General features: G+C 42.3%; 1 protein-coding gene across 1 annotated transcript in view; it reads right to left on the bottom strand.

Annotated features, from left to right (window-relative positions):
- Window positions 1–727: 727 nt before the first annotated feature.
- LOC143118573 (uncharacterized) overlaps window positions 728–14,605 on the bottom strand; it is a 49,776-nt gene continuing 35,898 nt past the window's right edge. Inside the window, exons 4-10 of the mRNA XM_076279604.1 lie at window positions 5,719–5,841; window positions 5,210–5,264; window positions 4,897–5,076; window positions 3,426–3,457; window positions 2,886–3,050; window positions 1,394–1,504; window positions 728–1,041 (exon numbers count right to left, since the gene is read on the bottom strand). Of these exons, the coding sequence (XP_076135719.1) occupies window positions 928–1,041; window positions 1,394–1,504; window positions 2,886–3,050; window positions 3,426–3,457; window positions 4,897–5,076; window positions 5,210–5,264; window positions 5,719–5,841 (780 nt within the window). The 3' untranslated portion in view covers window positions 728–927. The remainder of the gene's footprint in view (window positions 1,042–1,393; window positions 1,505–2,885; window positions 3,051–3,425; window positions 3,458–4,896; window positions 5,077–5,209; window positions 5,265–5,718; window positions 5,842–14,605) is intronic.

Below are 14,605 nucleotides of genomic sequence, written 5' to 3' on the forward strand. Positions count from 1 at the left end.
TGACTTCAATCAAAACATGCAAAATGTTCTTGAGTTTCGCCAATCAGAATATCATTATAAAAATCAGTCAAGCAGTTCAGTGAACAGTAACATTTGGTAGTTTGGTATACTAAAGAAGTAAAGTGTTACAAAAACAAGACCCTTAAAAAACATAGAAACATAATGAAGACATAATGAAATAATTCATTTTCAATAATTAAGCTCCAGTCTGTCAATGTTTATACATTGCTAAAAATCAAATTTCAACTGAAAATCATCCTACCATGAATACACAAGCCACAATGCTGTAAAACCGTAAGCTATCCATTGTGGTTTTCGGAAGTGTGGAGTAATGAATGTGTGTGTGAATGTAAAGTGTGGAGTAATGAGTGTGTGTGTGTGTGCGTGTGTGTGTGTGTGTGTGTGTGTGTGTGTGTGTGTGTGTGTGTGTGTGTGAGAGAGAGAGTGTGTAAGCCCCCGGGGCTGGGGACCAAACAATTTTTTTCCATAAACATCTAGTGGGGCTATATGCCCACCAAATTTCATGTGCTCCGGTGTTTCGGTGTCCCGGGTATCGTTGACCAAAAATTTAGGAAGTAGATGACGAGGGGGAAAAAAAAAGCGGTGGTCATAATTATTTTGTGTTCATAATCCATCTGCTGTAACGGACTAACTCAGCAGAATAACAAATGTACACACAACATGTTTTTATCTAACTTTATTGCATGCTTAATAGTCCTACATTTATACATATGTGCATTTATTCATTTAGCTGACATTTTTTATCCAAAGCGACTTAGAGAAAGAGACCGTGTAGAACAGTAGCACAAAGCCAAACATATAGTATCTCCGCAACAAATATTTCATTTTGATGCTTGAGCTGGATCGTAACCAGACAGATGAAGTTACAACATGAGGCGCCGTGAAACATTGCTCATTCCTTCATTATCACCAGGGCATTGGTTGTCCGTTGTAGTCCAGAAAAGCTCCGTTATGTTTATCTGTCAGGGAATCCATGACACGCAGCAGACCACCAACGCTCTCCTGGGCATCAATGGCACCCTGTTAACCAGCAATAAATCACATATTCAGTCATACAGTGTGTTACACACCCTACACTACACATTTTTAAGTTTAAGTTTTACAATGAGCTACAAATTTTAAAAAAGAAGATAATCTCTGAATATAACATGTGCAATATGCATATAAAACATATATAAACAATAATAGCCTACACCTGAGACCCCACAAAAGAACAACTTGATTAAGACATTAATTAAGACATTAACATAATAATTAATTAATTGTGGATCATTAAATCCAGTCATGAACAAATGCACACTGTAACTGCAGCCTTGTAACCTGAAACTGTAACACCATCGGTCAAATGATATCACTCTAGACAGACACTTACCCCTTCTCCCCCCATGTCGGTGCGCACCCATCCTGGGTGCAGGAGAGTAAACAGGATCCCGTCTTCCTTGAATTCCACTGAGTTACAGACTGTCAGCATGTTCAGACCTGCCTGCGTGGGAGAAGAAGTAGTAGTTCATTTCAGCAGCTGATGCCACAACAAATAAGAGTGTTACAGTAATCCCAGTGATGTGCAGTAGCGTCGCTACTAGCTTGACACTGGAGGGAAAAGACAGAATGTCTTGGCCACCGTGGCCATACCTTCAAAAGTACGTGACTTTAGTCAAGAGTCTCGAGACCAGCGAAAATAAATATATTTTCAGATGCCTTCTGTGTAATCCAAAGAAAAAGTTCCTGTCGATGCCAACGACATCCAACACAAACATACGAACACACGTTCGTGCTCTGATTTGTATTTATTTTTTGTGTATTGGGCTATATTGTTCAATGAATAAATCATATTTTAGCCTTCATCTGACTGACAGTTGTGTTGATGACTAAAATTGCATTGACTTGGCATGCAGTTTGATTAACTGAAAGTAGCTACTAACGAAGCCTATCAAGCTACTTTTGACAGTTTGTAACTTAGCTTGCTACATTTTTATGGGTGGTATTAATGGTAGCTTCTGTGTAGCGAAGCTGAATTTATTGTAGAGTAGCTGGCAGCTTAGCGCACTAAACATATCAAGTAGCCCATCACTGAGTAATCCATATTGTAGCTTCTGGTCTAATATTCTGGAGTGCATGCAGTATAATACAATACTATGTAAACATTCAGTTTTCAGTTTACTTTATGGAAAGTTAACACTGTAAAGGATATTAAATGGGATATTGAATACTATACAAAGGATATTATATTGTTTCTTGTAGAAAACTGTGCTTATCTTACTACTTTCGTATGATATTACTTTACCTTTCAAAGTGCATTATGCCCCAACAATGCAATTACAGTATGAAGGCCTTTCACAATATTCTGTTCTTTGCATATCTTTTTGCAAACAAAAAACCTTGTTCCTATCTATCTATCTATCTATCTATGCTCCACAGCTAAATGAAGTGTCACTAATGCCTCTGATCAGCTGAAGTGTGCCCAGGTGTATATCCACAGATGGCATTACTCAGACAGAAAACATAAGATGCTTTCAGACATAGGTGTAAGTCTGCATGTTCTACTGATGTCAAGCGGTTGGGCCGTATATCTGAACAACATAACAAGCAGCATAACATAAAGCAGCTATAGAGAGTTGTTGCCGTCAGGAGAACGACTGAGAATTGAATTTATTGGCCATCCCTAAAATGCACCAGAATACAGGAAATCACATCAAACAAATTAAAAATGTTCATAATCCGCCCATGCACACACACACACACACACACACACATATGCCCGCCATAGCTTTACTGTGAACATAATGGATTGATTGTTCACTGTAGCACAGAGAATGACTGGACTCAAGCATATGATAAAAGTGACAGCGTGCCGCTGCCTGTACCTTGCTAATGCGGTATGAGATTCCAGGGAAGTACAGAGAGTACGTCTCAGGAACAGTTGCCATGGAGGCCAGTGCTGAGGAGATGTTGACCACGGCCGCTTTGCCGCAGGACATCCCTGTCTTCCCACTGCTCTTCGCTGCCTCACGCAGATATGGCAGGAACTCCTAATTACAGGATTGAGAGGAAAAGGTTAACAGAGCGAAAGAGAGAGAGAGAGAGAGAGAAAGATGCAGAGACACAGAAAGAAAGAGAGAGAGAGAGAGAGATCTATACCTCTCTCTTAGAATTAGAATGGCGGTGGTGTGCTAAGGAGCTGGGCTAGCATGCAGTAGCCAGAAAAGTTGTTGGTTCAATTCCCGGCTGCCAATGTTATGGCACTTGAGCAAGGCACTTAAGCCTGAGTTGCTCTGAGGAGACTGGCCCTTGTAATAATTGACATATGTAAATCGCTTTGGACAAAGCATCAGCCAAATGAACAAGCAAGTAAGAATAAGTAAGAGACATTGTGTATCACCCAAGCTTCCTCTTTTGGCCATTACCTTGGTGACCATCATAGGCCCCATGATCAGGGCTGTACAGTGCGACATATATGTCGCACATGCTACAAAAAAATTAGTTTGTGCGATGGATGATTTACCAAGGTAGCACTGGTGCTACAGTATACAGTTTTGCTTATTGCAATACAATGCATGTGTGTGAGACTGACAGGGAGGCTACAGCAATTACCTTCTACTGTGATCAGTGCAACTGGCTACACCAGATGTGATAGCGGCGCTTAGGCTACGTAAAAAAAAAAAAAAATTTGCGCGTCGTGAACGGAGCTCTTCGTTACGAGCCCGGTGTAGGCTCCCGGTGAAACGTTTGTTTGTTTGAAGTGCGTATGTATAGACTACTTCTGTGAGAGGGGAATCGATGTAGGCTACTTTGATTTCAACTTAGTTGCAGTCTACACGATTAAAAACTATGTCTACTTGTTTGTAGGCCTAGTATCCAAATCCAAATCCAAAACAAACAACACCTTGCAAATTATCCTCGCGAATCAAACAAGTGATAGATACGTTTAGCCTAAAGCGAAAGTATCTTCCGACCGGGCCGGGCTGAGGTGATTAGATTAGGCAAGCAGAGGTAGAAGTTTGTGGCAATCGCCTTGTTGCTTTGCATTTTTAGTTCAGTTTAAAACGAACAACTTATCCAAACAACACCATTCAGATCTAAAACTTAGAAGAAAAAAGTCCACCGGGACGTTCGCTTCTATCTGTCAAATATGAGCCCACTTCATGCGCAACAGTCTCGCTTAGTAGTGCTTAATAACCTATACAAGATCGGTTCCGAAAAAACCTTCACGACACTTTAATTACGACTGCGTTAGCCACAGACCTTCAGCTATCTAGGCTACCTACTGTAGTTTATGTGTATGGAACAGTCTAGGGATGCATTTGACATGTCAGTTAGCCTACTCATTTGCACCACTGTAATTACGGTATTTCACTCGTGCAATGACAATAAGGTTGAATGTAGGGTTACACTAATCTAAAAACTTAGAAATATGAACTAAACGTGAATTAAATCTTAGTGGAATAAAATCTTCAGCATATCTTTTACTTATTCAAAAATAAATTAACGGACTTCCATGAATAAGAAAAATTAACAAAAAATCAATGGCATGACCTGTCTTGCTGATACCCATTGAAACGTCTAGCTGCTAACTGCATGGAACTGTCAGGGATTGTTTTTTTGTTTTTACAAAAACACAACAACTAAATAACATATCATGCTGATAGCTTTTGTTCATCTCAAACACAATGTAGCCAGGTGAGATGTTTACAAGTACATGGTCTTTTATCAATCCAGTTGCAGTAGGCCTAGATCCCAACCACAATTGATGAACTGTGATGAACTGATTGTTTTTAGAGATTTTAGAGGTTTTATATCGATGCTACAGAATTTGTGGCTGGTGCTACAAAACTTTTAACCTCTGTAGCACCAGTGCTACTTGCAAAAAAAGTTAACGTACAGCCCTGCCCATGATGTTGGTGTTGAAGGCATCCTGCATCTCCTTGACTCCTGTGGTCTGCATGTTGCCATGGACCAGCACGCCAGCGTTGTTCACCAGCAGGTTGAGTCCACTCTTGCCCAGGGCCGAGCTCACTTGCTTGGCAGACTCCTTCACGCTGCATGGGTCGCTGGTGTCTGAGCGAAACAGCAGCCAAACATCAAGTCTATCACTCATCATTCATCAACGGCATCCTTAGTTAACGTGTTGATTTCTTTTGGAATATTCTATAGTGGAAACTAAAGAAAGAGAGTTCAAATGCTTTGCTACCAAGGCGGATAACGTGAATGACTCCAGGGTGCTTCTTGGCCAGCTCCTGCAGACTCTGTAACACATGAAAGTGTGTGCGCACGTTAAAACCAGCCAACAGGAAACAAAAGCAAGAGCTTGGTTCCCTTTTCATCTGAGCTCTGCTGAATTCTCTCACCTGGGCCTTGGAAGCACTGGGATCACTGGGAGTGTGTGTGTGTGTGTGATCTCACTGGTAGAAGGGGTAGGGTAGGGCTGGCGTGTGTGTGTGTGTGTGTGTGTGAGCTCTCTCACCTGGGCCTTGGGAGCGCTGGGAGAGTGTGTGTGTGTGTGTGTGAGCTCTCTCACCTGGGCCTTGGGAGCGCTGGGAGAGTGTGTGTGTGTGTGTGTGTGTGTGAGCTCTCTCACCTGGACCTTGGGAGCGCTGGGAGAGTGTGTGTGTGTGTGTGTGTGTGTGTGTGTGTGAGCTCTCTCACCTGGGCCTTGGGAGCGCTGGGAGAGTGTGTGTGTGTGTGTGTGAGCTCTCTCACCTGGGCCTTGGGAGCGCTGGGATCACGGCAGCAGGCAAAGATCCTCCGGCCAGGGCACGTCATCTCCGCCAGCTGCCGAGCACCGGCATGGATGTTGAATATGGAGAAGGACGGGGCGGGTGGCTGAGGTTGTGAACGTAAACTAAACTGCTACAGTCACATCACCATGGAGACGGCATACTTATGGAATTAAGTTAAGGTCACTGGTGTTGTTCTCAGAAAGATGCAAACTGTCAGTGATGTTGCTATTTCTTGATGTGTGTATATGTGTGTGTGTGTGGTAATGAGTGTGTTTGCACTCTGAAATAAACATTTGGAATAGCAGATGTTGCTCACAGAAAGAGAACAAAACCTTGGAATGTCTACAACTAAAAATGTATATTGAACAAATTGAAATACAAGAGATTTTTTTTTTGTCAGATGTCTGTGAAAAGACTATTTCATCTCTGTGTAGAAAGATTATTAAACAAATCCCAATATTAAACAAATTTTCTTTAACAGAAAGGTAACATGTTGGCTAATACATCTTGACAATATGAGACTGTGAAAACAAACAGTCTGATTTTGAGTTGCACCTTGTGTGTATTTACTGTAAAAAGGTATAAATGGACTGAAATGAAAAAAAAAGCGCATATGTAGTATTAGACACATTATATTACAGCTCACGCCTGAGAAGCATGATCTCAAATAAGGGATTAGAATTTTGTTACTTGAAGGTATAAACATCTGTCAATTAAATTCTAGATCTGCATTTGATTATTCCATAAAAGCCTCCAAAAGCAATCTCCGTGGGTTTAGCACATCAAGCAAATCTATGCAGGAGTAGAGCAAAACTCAGCATGACTAAGTAACTGTTGCAGTGACAGTGCTGAGGTGCCGGGGAGACTGATCATTTGGCTGAGCACAATGAGGGTATACGTGAGAATGAGGCTTCGCCGCGCCCTGGCACACGCTGAGTCATGCGCCATATATGTACTTGCACTGCACACTTAAAGGTCAAGAGGAACCCAGAGAGGAAGCTTGGGATGTATGCTGTATGCTGTAAGTGTAAAATCTTGCTGCTGGCACAGGTCGACTAAGAGCTGCAGGCTCACAAGGGGAAGAGGGGAATTTGTACCAACTAGCGTGAAATAACTCTCTGGGTACGAGTTTGACAGCGTATTTTTTATCTCTCTTTCTTTCCCCTTACTGTACCTCACTTGTGAGGTATATCATCACCAGTCATCAACCATCCATGTGTTGGCCCTCCTCACCCATCTCACCTGAAGTCCCATCCTCAACTGCTCTATTACGGTCCCCCTATCTGGATTCCTGGCCCGTACAGCCTAGCGACCCATCACCTGCCTATGACAACTCTGCCCGGATTCCTGGCCCGTCTGCCGACCCACCACATGCCCCTTGACAACTCCCTTCCCCTGGACAAATCCAACGCTGGACTATTTGAACTTTCTGTCACTAAATCAGGATTAATGAATTATCAAACCGGATACGTAATCACCCCACCTCTTGTAACTTTCAGCTCAAGTGCTTTTAACACCTGACTGTCATATGCATTTGTCATGTATACAGACCTTACTGTCCTGTATTGACCCTAGGCAGATGGGTCAGGCCCTTGAGTCGTGGATCTGCCCGAGGTTTTTTCCTATATGTATCTCCAATTCTAGGGAGTTTTTCCTCGCCCCTGTTACCCATGGGCCTCTCTCTTTCTTTTCTTTTCTTCCTTTCTTTCCTTTTTCTCTGATTGCCTACATTCTGTAAAACGCCATGATACATGTGTAATGTTTTGGCGCTCTATAAGCACAATAAATTGAATTGAATTGAATATTTTGCCGACAGTTCAATGTGGCCAGAACAAAGTCAGACCAAAGTTAATTCATAAAAGATAGATCATAGATACATTAGAATTGAACACTGGTTGCATTGGTTTATTCAATTTCACTTCACCGGAGTGTTTCCGCCTTGGCGGAGCTTCCCGCTACCTATATCGATGCTGAACTCTGTGTGTGTGTGTGTGTGAGAGAGAGAGGAATATAGAAAGGGGTTATGTGCAGTTAGTATTGGTGGATATATTTGCAGTGATATCAGGGCATTCAGATATTCATCACTTTCTCATAATGGCGCCCCTGATGGGACTCAATGTAAAGACTTGGCAGCGGAAGGCAAACACGTCGCACAGCAACGCTTGACACTCGACGACTGACATTTGCTTGCCCCAGTGGACACATTTCTGTCTGTTTGTAAAAACACAGTCGGGAGAGCGAGAAAGAGAGAGAGAGACAGAGAAAGTGTGTGTGTGTTTTTCGCCAACTTTATTATGCAAATATTTCATCATTGATGTCAATGGCACTAAATGAAAGGCTGTATAGTGCAAGAGCTGGTACACATTAATACGTCTGTGGGAACAGGCGGGATGTCCTCTCCTGACCTCCTCAGCGGCCACACAGCGTACAGCTCACTGGCTCACAGCTCCTGCATGTCAGGGGTCAGCAGCACGCGTGCACACAAGGCAGGGGTCGGCAGCACGCGTGCGCACAAGGCAGGGGTCAGCAGCACGCGTGCGCACAAGGCCGGGGTCAGCAGCACGCGTGCGCACAAGGCCGGGGTCAGCAGCACGCGTGCGCACAAGGCCGGGGTCGGCAGCACGCGTGCACACAAGCCTCAAACATGCAGGCCAACATCTACGATTTGAAGAGAGGGCTCAATCAAGACTCAGTCGGACAGAGAAGACAGCAGTGGAATGGAACAACCTTGGCCACAATGGAAGCGTCCCCGCTTCTGTAAACAATACACAAACTAGATGTACCGCATAGCGGTACAAAGTATGACCGCCGCTCAGTCCTGTTCATCCTCTCCCGCTTGACAATTTATCTACATCTCCTACTCCACCCCCTACTCCTGCAACTTTTGCGAATGCTTGTATGTGCGTGCCTGTGTGTGTGTGTGCTCCTGTGTGCTTGCGCGCGCATATGTGTGTGTCTAATTGTGTGGATGTGTGTGTGTGCATTTGGTGTGTGTATGTCAATTTGTCTCCATCTCGTATAGAGCCTGACCAATACCATATTACCATATACCAATACCAATTGACGCACTCTACAAGAAAGGGTAGAGCAGGGTGTACTTCCTGAGGAGGCTGCGGTCCTTCAATGTGTGCAGCAAGCTCCTCAGGATGTTCTACCAGTCTGTTGTTGCCAGCATCCTCTTCTATGCAGTGGTATGCTGGGGAGGAAGCACAAAGAAGAAAGATGCGGGGCGACTTGACAGGCTGGTAAGGAAAGCTGGCTGTAGTGGGAGCAGAACTGGAGTGCATCACTTCACTATCTGACAAAAGGACCCTGAACAAACTGATCAACATCTTGGACAATGAGTGTCATCCACTCCACAGCACTATTGTTAAGCAGAAGAGCCTAATCAGCTGGAGACTATATATAGATATATAGATATACAGACTTTATTCTTGCACTGTTGCACTGTTGGACTTACTCATTTGCACCATCACCATGACACTCACTCACACAGAGCACCTTACCTTACCATGCACAGAGAATCACAGGCTCAGTCCCTGCCTCAGTCATTGCACCTCTTGATTGATTAATCACCCACTATGTGGATACTGTTTTTAGAATTGATTTAGATTAAGTGTTATTTAGTATAATTTGTATTTTAGTATATTTAGTATATTCTTTATGTTCTACTGTCCTTATTGCTTAGTTGTGTTTTTTATATTATATACTTTTAGTTACTTTTTCTGCTGTTAGTGAATGTGTGTGTGTTGTCTGTATGCTACTGAGACCTTGAATTTCCCCTGGGGATCAATAAAGTATCTATCAATATGAGATTTTGAAGGCTAATAACCTACCGATTTCCATATTTGAGTTATTCAAAAACTGATAACTGACATATTGGCCGATAATCATTTTTAATAACATTTTTAACATGTAAAAATGTTTTTCCATAACAAGGTTGTAATCAAGGTGGGGCATTATGTATTTGAATAGACTTAACTATTCCTAATTAAAGGCTCTTCATATACAGTAATTTGTTGAAGAAATAAAAGATTGCGGGGATCATTTCTAGATTATTTCTGAGATTGAATCATAGAGTGGTTGCTTTATCATTTATGCCCTTGACTTCCAGCCAACTCCTTTGCGGGCACTCGTAGGCATTTCATCTCCACTAACTGCCTGCCCTTTCCAATTGGTCTTGGTTTCTTCTTGTTTTTTGTGTATTTGTTTTGTTTTGTTTATTGTTATTATTATTGTTATTATTTATCCACTTTTGATATGTAGTGCTTGGCTTGATTTGATCCTTGCTTTTTATTATTATTATTATTATTATGATATCCCTTATGATGTTGTGTATTATGAGCATAAACTGTAAAGATTATGAGCTGAGATAAGGTGGGAGGGTGGGGCGATGGATGTTGGTGGCGGGTTAATTCTTAAATAATCAGTTTGTACTTTGTCTCTGTTAATCGAAAACCAATAAAAATAATTTTGAAAGAAAGAAATAAAAGATTGTATGAAATAGAAAGAATAAGAATAAATAGGTCTTTGTTCTGTGATAACCACATTGCCATAAACTACATTGTGTTCTCTCCAGAGACGTTGGTACACGTGCGCACTCACTCTGCCAAAACGCACCACACGGGATTCGAACCCCGGTCTCCCACGTACTAACCCATGTCTGTGACCCCTGAGCGTCATATTCACAAAATTTCTGTTAACTAACAAACTGACGGTTGTATGTGTTCACTGAACGAAGATTATGAAAATAAAATACAACTTTTCAATCTAAAACTTAATTTGAACAGATATTAGTGCCGAAACCTTTCAGATTTCTTCACTTTCTGAATGAATGAATGTCCGCCATATTTTTTGTGCACGTGAGCAACGTCTTTTTATTTTTCTGACAGGGTGTGAATAGCTCAGCTGGCCAAGGCTATTCGTACGTACCAGGGGTGTAACTAAATAGACACTCCGAAAAAAGAAATGACCAAAATCGGTGCTACCGAACTGGAGTAGGCTGCAGTTAATGGCCAGTGCTCCCAGTCAGCTACAATGCTAGGTCTGGGGGCATCATCTAAACATGCCTTTTTTGTTTCTTAACAGACTTAGAAATGACAAATCAGCATAGCTTCAACGTTGATGCTCTATCATCATCGTGTAAAGCCCACCTCAACGGTTGTGATTGGTGCCTGGATTTAGAAAAATTGGAAATGGGTTTGAATGGCCATGTTTTTTAATGACATGAAATTCAATTTGAATGCCTGAATGTAAGGATTTAGAACAATACCAGCTTTTGTGTATGTAAAAGGTGGAGCAGATAGGTTTAAATCACTGATCTGTAGATCCTAAAAGACTAAGGCTACAGTAGCTTTTGGCCACGTTATATTCAAATTTAACTATACAACACTCAAAGCTATACAGTGTAGGCCTATTATAAAGTCTCTGCTCTGTTTCTATGGAAGTTCCAAAAATCAATGTTCTATTAACTCATTGAATGCCAAGCTGTTTTCAGAAGCTTTGTCCTAGAGTGCCAGCAATCTAGACCATTGTTGATGATTTTTGTACAGCCACAGCATATTCTGTGTTATAGCTATGAACACATACAATGGCTCGTTTGAAAGGTGAGACTTTAAGCTCTCGGTGGGTGCAAACCGTGTATTTCTACACGCCTCTGTTCCTGAGAAATCCCAAGCTAAACAGTGGCTAGTTTTCATCAAAATCCCTGTTTTTTTTCTAGAAATGGAGATATTGTGTCTTTTATGAGTCACTATCACCGACATATTCGGCACTCTGGCAAGGGCGTGCCCTCTTGCAAGCGCGACTCGGCCTACCACCCGCTCTGCTAGGCCCGGCTCGTGGTGGAGATGGAACTCCCTCCTCAGCACGGTGTTCAGTCACTCCTTGTAATGTTTTTGACCTGTCGTGGTCAGTCATCTTGTCTTAGTAGAAAGGTGGACTCATCCAGCGTTGTCTGGCGAAAACGCACCTGCTGCAATATCTTTTTCTTCGACTTTTTCATTTCTCCCTTCAGCACCTGAGAAGTGTTGCCTGCAAAGTTTCTGGGAAGAGATCTAACGAAACCTGCCACCTAGTGATAAACCCACGAAAATAAATGACCTGATTTTGACCTGGCGTGCATGTCACTGATAGGCTAATCAGTGACTGATTCGAAACAAAGCGGCAACCATCAAAAGCCGAGTTAAGATCAAACGTCCAGATAAAATGTCCAGATCTTAATCGTCATATATTTCATTTCCATTAATCACAGAGTTCCCAAAATCACATATAAGGTGTGTTAGAGTGTCTAGTTTCGTAATTTAAAAAAAAAAACTAAAAACAAAATATTACGTTTTTGGCACTCAACGCATGGGAAGAAAAAAACGTAATATTACGTTTTTTGGCACTCAATGAGTTAAATGTTGTTAATTAAATAGCCTTCTAACAGGTTGAAGCGGAGCTTTGCTACCAATGTTATCGAGTAGTTTCAGTTTCTCTCACGCAGATGCGCACATGCATGTATTGAATGAACGCTCATACAGTCACTTAAAGGAAAATTCCGGTATTTAGCACTTTGAGTCCCTTTTCTGGTTTGTTTTGGATGAACTAGAGTGGACACCGAAATGTTGACGATTGGTCCTGTCTCAACTTTTCTGACTCGTTTTGAATCGCCTTTGACTACTCAGAGTGGCTGCCAACAGGCATACTCAAACATGTCCTAAAACAACCCTTAACAACCCTTCGTTTTCAAAACTGTGCAACTCACCGAGTGGTTAGTGGTGTTCGTTGATGTTCCAAAACAAGTAGCGTAGCGAAATACAGTTTCTGTCGTGTTTTATTTGGCATTTTGTAAAATCCCATTGATTTTTGTTGGAAGACTCATTGCACGTTGATATTACTGCGCCACCGTCTATGCTTCAGGTTCAAATATTGAGCGAAAGTTTATACGCGGTTGTGAGGTGTCTGAAAAAATAGTTCCACAATAGCAAATAAGACGGCTGGAAATCATACATTGCGCCGATATTTTAATAATCAACGAACACCACTAACCACTCTGTGATTTGCACAGTTTTGAAAACGAACGTTAAGGGTTGTTTTAGGACATGTTTGAGTATGCCTGTTGGCAGCCACTCTGAGTAATCAAAGGCGATTCAAAACGAGTCAAGTCGAAAAGTCGAGACAAGACCAATTGTCAAAATTTCGGTGTCCACCACTCTAGTTCATCCAAAACAAACCAGAAAAGGGACTCAAAGTGCTAAATACCGGAAGACTGCTATTTCTTTAAAATGATGTGTATTTTTGTTATATTTCAGATATCCTGTGATCCTGTGACGGATGGTTTCACGTAGGATGTGTGAGAAATCCCTCAGTGGAGAACCAATATTCATGCTATGCATGTGCTTATTGACAATACATTATGTGTGTGCTAGCATTTATGGGTGTTTTTTATGAGTGTTTTTTTCCTCCCCAGTATGTTTTGTGCAAATATTGTGAAAGCAGAATATAAAAAGCATTGCCCTTTCATTACTTTTACTAAAATGTAATTAGTCAACCGTTGTTTATTCAGGGGAAATTGAAAATAACAAATGAATATAACATAATGTCTAGTTATAGCCTATACATTTGCAATCACAGTGGTTTAGAAAAATAACATTACGAAAAATAGCACAGCCCACTGAAACGGATGTTTCCAAATTCCAGCAGAACGAAAGAAAATACAGTTTGAAACATTTCGCTTGCCGTACATCCACTTGTGTTTTGACTTACGTTACATCTGTGAGTACGTACGGTAACCTAGCAAATAAAAGGAAACAGGAATTCGGGGGGAACGAAATCAGGTGCTTCACCGGGGCTTCGTCTGATAATTTGCTGCGCAGTTATCGATGCCATTAAACATGGAGCCATACAATTAAAGGATAAGTTAAACACCAATCTCCCCACAGCAGTGACACAGGTTGCTTAGGTCATCTATGAATTTCAAAAAAAGTTATTGTGTGCACATCCCACCTTCTGGCAGGTGCAGGACAAAAAAACGTACTCCAGTGAAAAAAAATAATGTCCGCAACACTGCTTTAGACTCCCATATTTAATGTACAAAGGCAACGTTTCGACCCTGCTGGGTCTTCTTTTATATTTTTGTCACCTAGGCATAAAAAAAAAATTTCTTGGGTTCCGGTTTCCGACCGACCCTGTCAATTTATGTGCGACCCAAATTTATTTTATGAGCTTGGGGAAGAAATAACACTAAATATATTGTAACGATTTGATAACGAGCCACACAGTTGTCCAATCAAAAGGTTTATTCACTGGGAACGAGAGCCGGGACACAGATAGACCAAGCCACAGAACACAATGCAAACAGGGCAGGTCAAGCACGCACACACACTACACATACAGGGGAGGACGCAGCCTCCCACACAAAAAGGATCACACACGAGGGAGAACTAAAAGGGAAACATGTCACAATAAAGACGCTAACATTACACTTATAACTTAGGAGAATAACAACATAAACCCCCCAAATGTTCACTCTCGTATCCCAGGATCCCCTGCGCGGGAGAACGCGAACACTGTCTTTTTGCGCCGACGTTACACAGCTCCCCCAACAAGCCATTGCCGTCCTCGGCAATGCCCACGAGGTAGCCACATGCTAACGTCGGCGCGCGTCGCCCGCCACTCAGTTCAGTGCGACAGTACCGCCAACTCACATGGGGTGCACGCGCCGCAGGAGCTCACTCAACGGGGCGCCACGCTGCTAGCAATCCAGTTCGGGCGTGCTAGCAGCCACGTGGCCGACCCGCTCGTCACCAGCTCCCTCTCAGCAGCCGCCCTCAGGCTGCCCTTTCCGCGGCGTGTCACCACGGCACTCCTCCTCTCCAGACGGG

Source organism: Alosa pseudoharengus, unplaced genomic scaffold, assembly GCF_046254945.1.
Source record: "Alosa pseudoharengus isolate Yale_2024_CS ecotype anadromous, Long Island Sound unplaced genomic scaffold, YU_APseudo_1.1 YU_APseudo_1.1_scf_12, whole genome shotgun sequence".
NCBI classification, from domain to species: Eukaryota; Metazoa; Chordata; class Actinopteri; order Clupeiformes; family Clupeidae; genus Alosa; species Alosa pseudoharengus.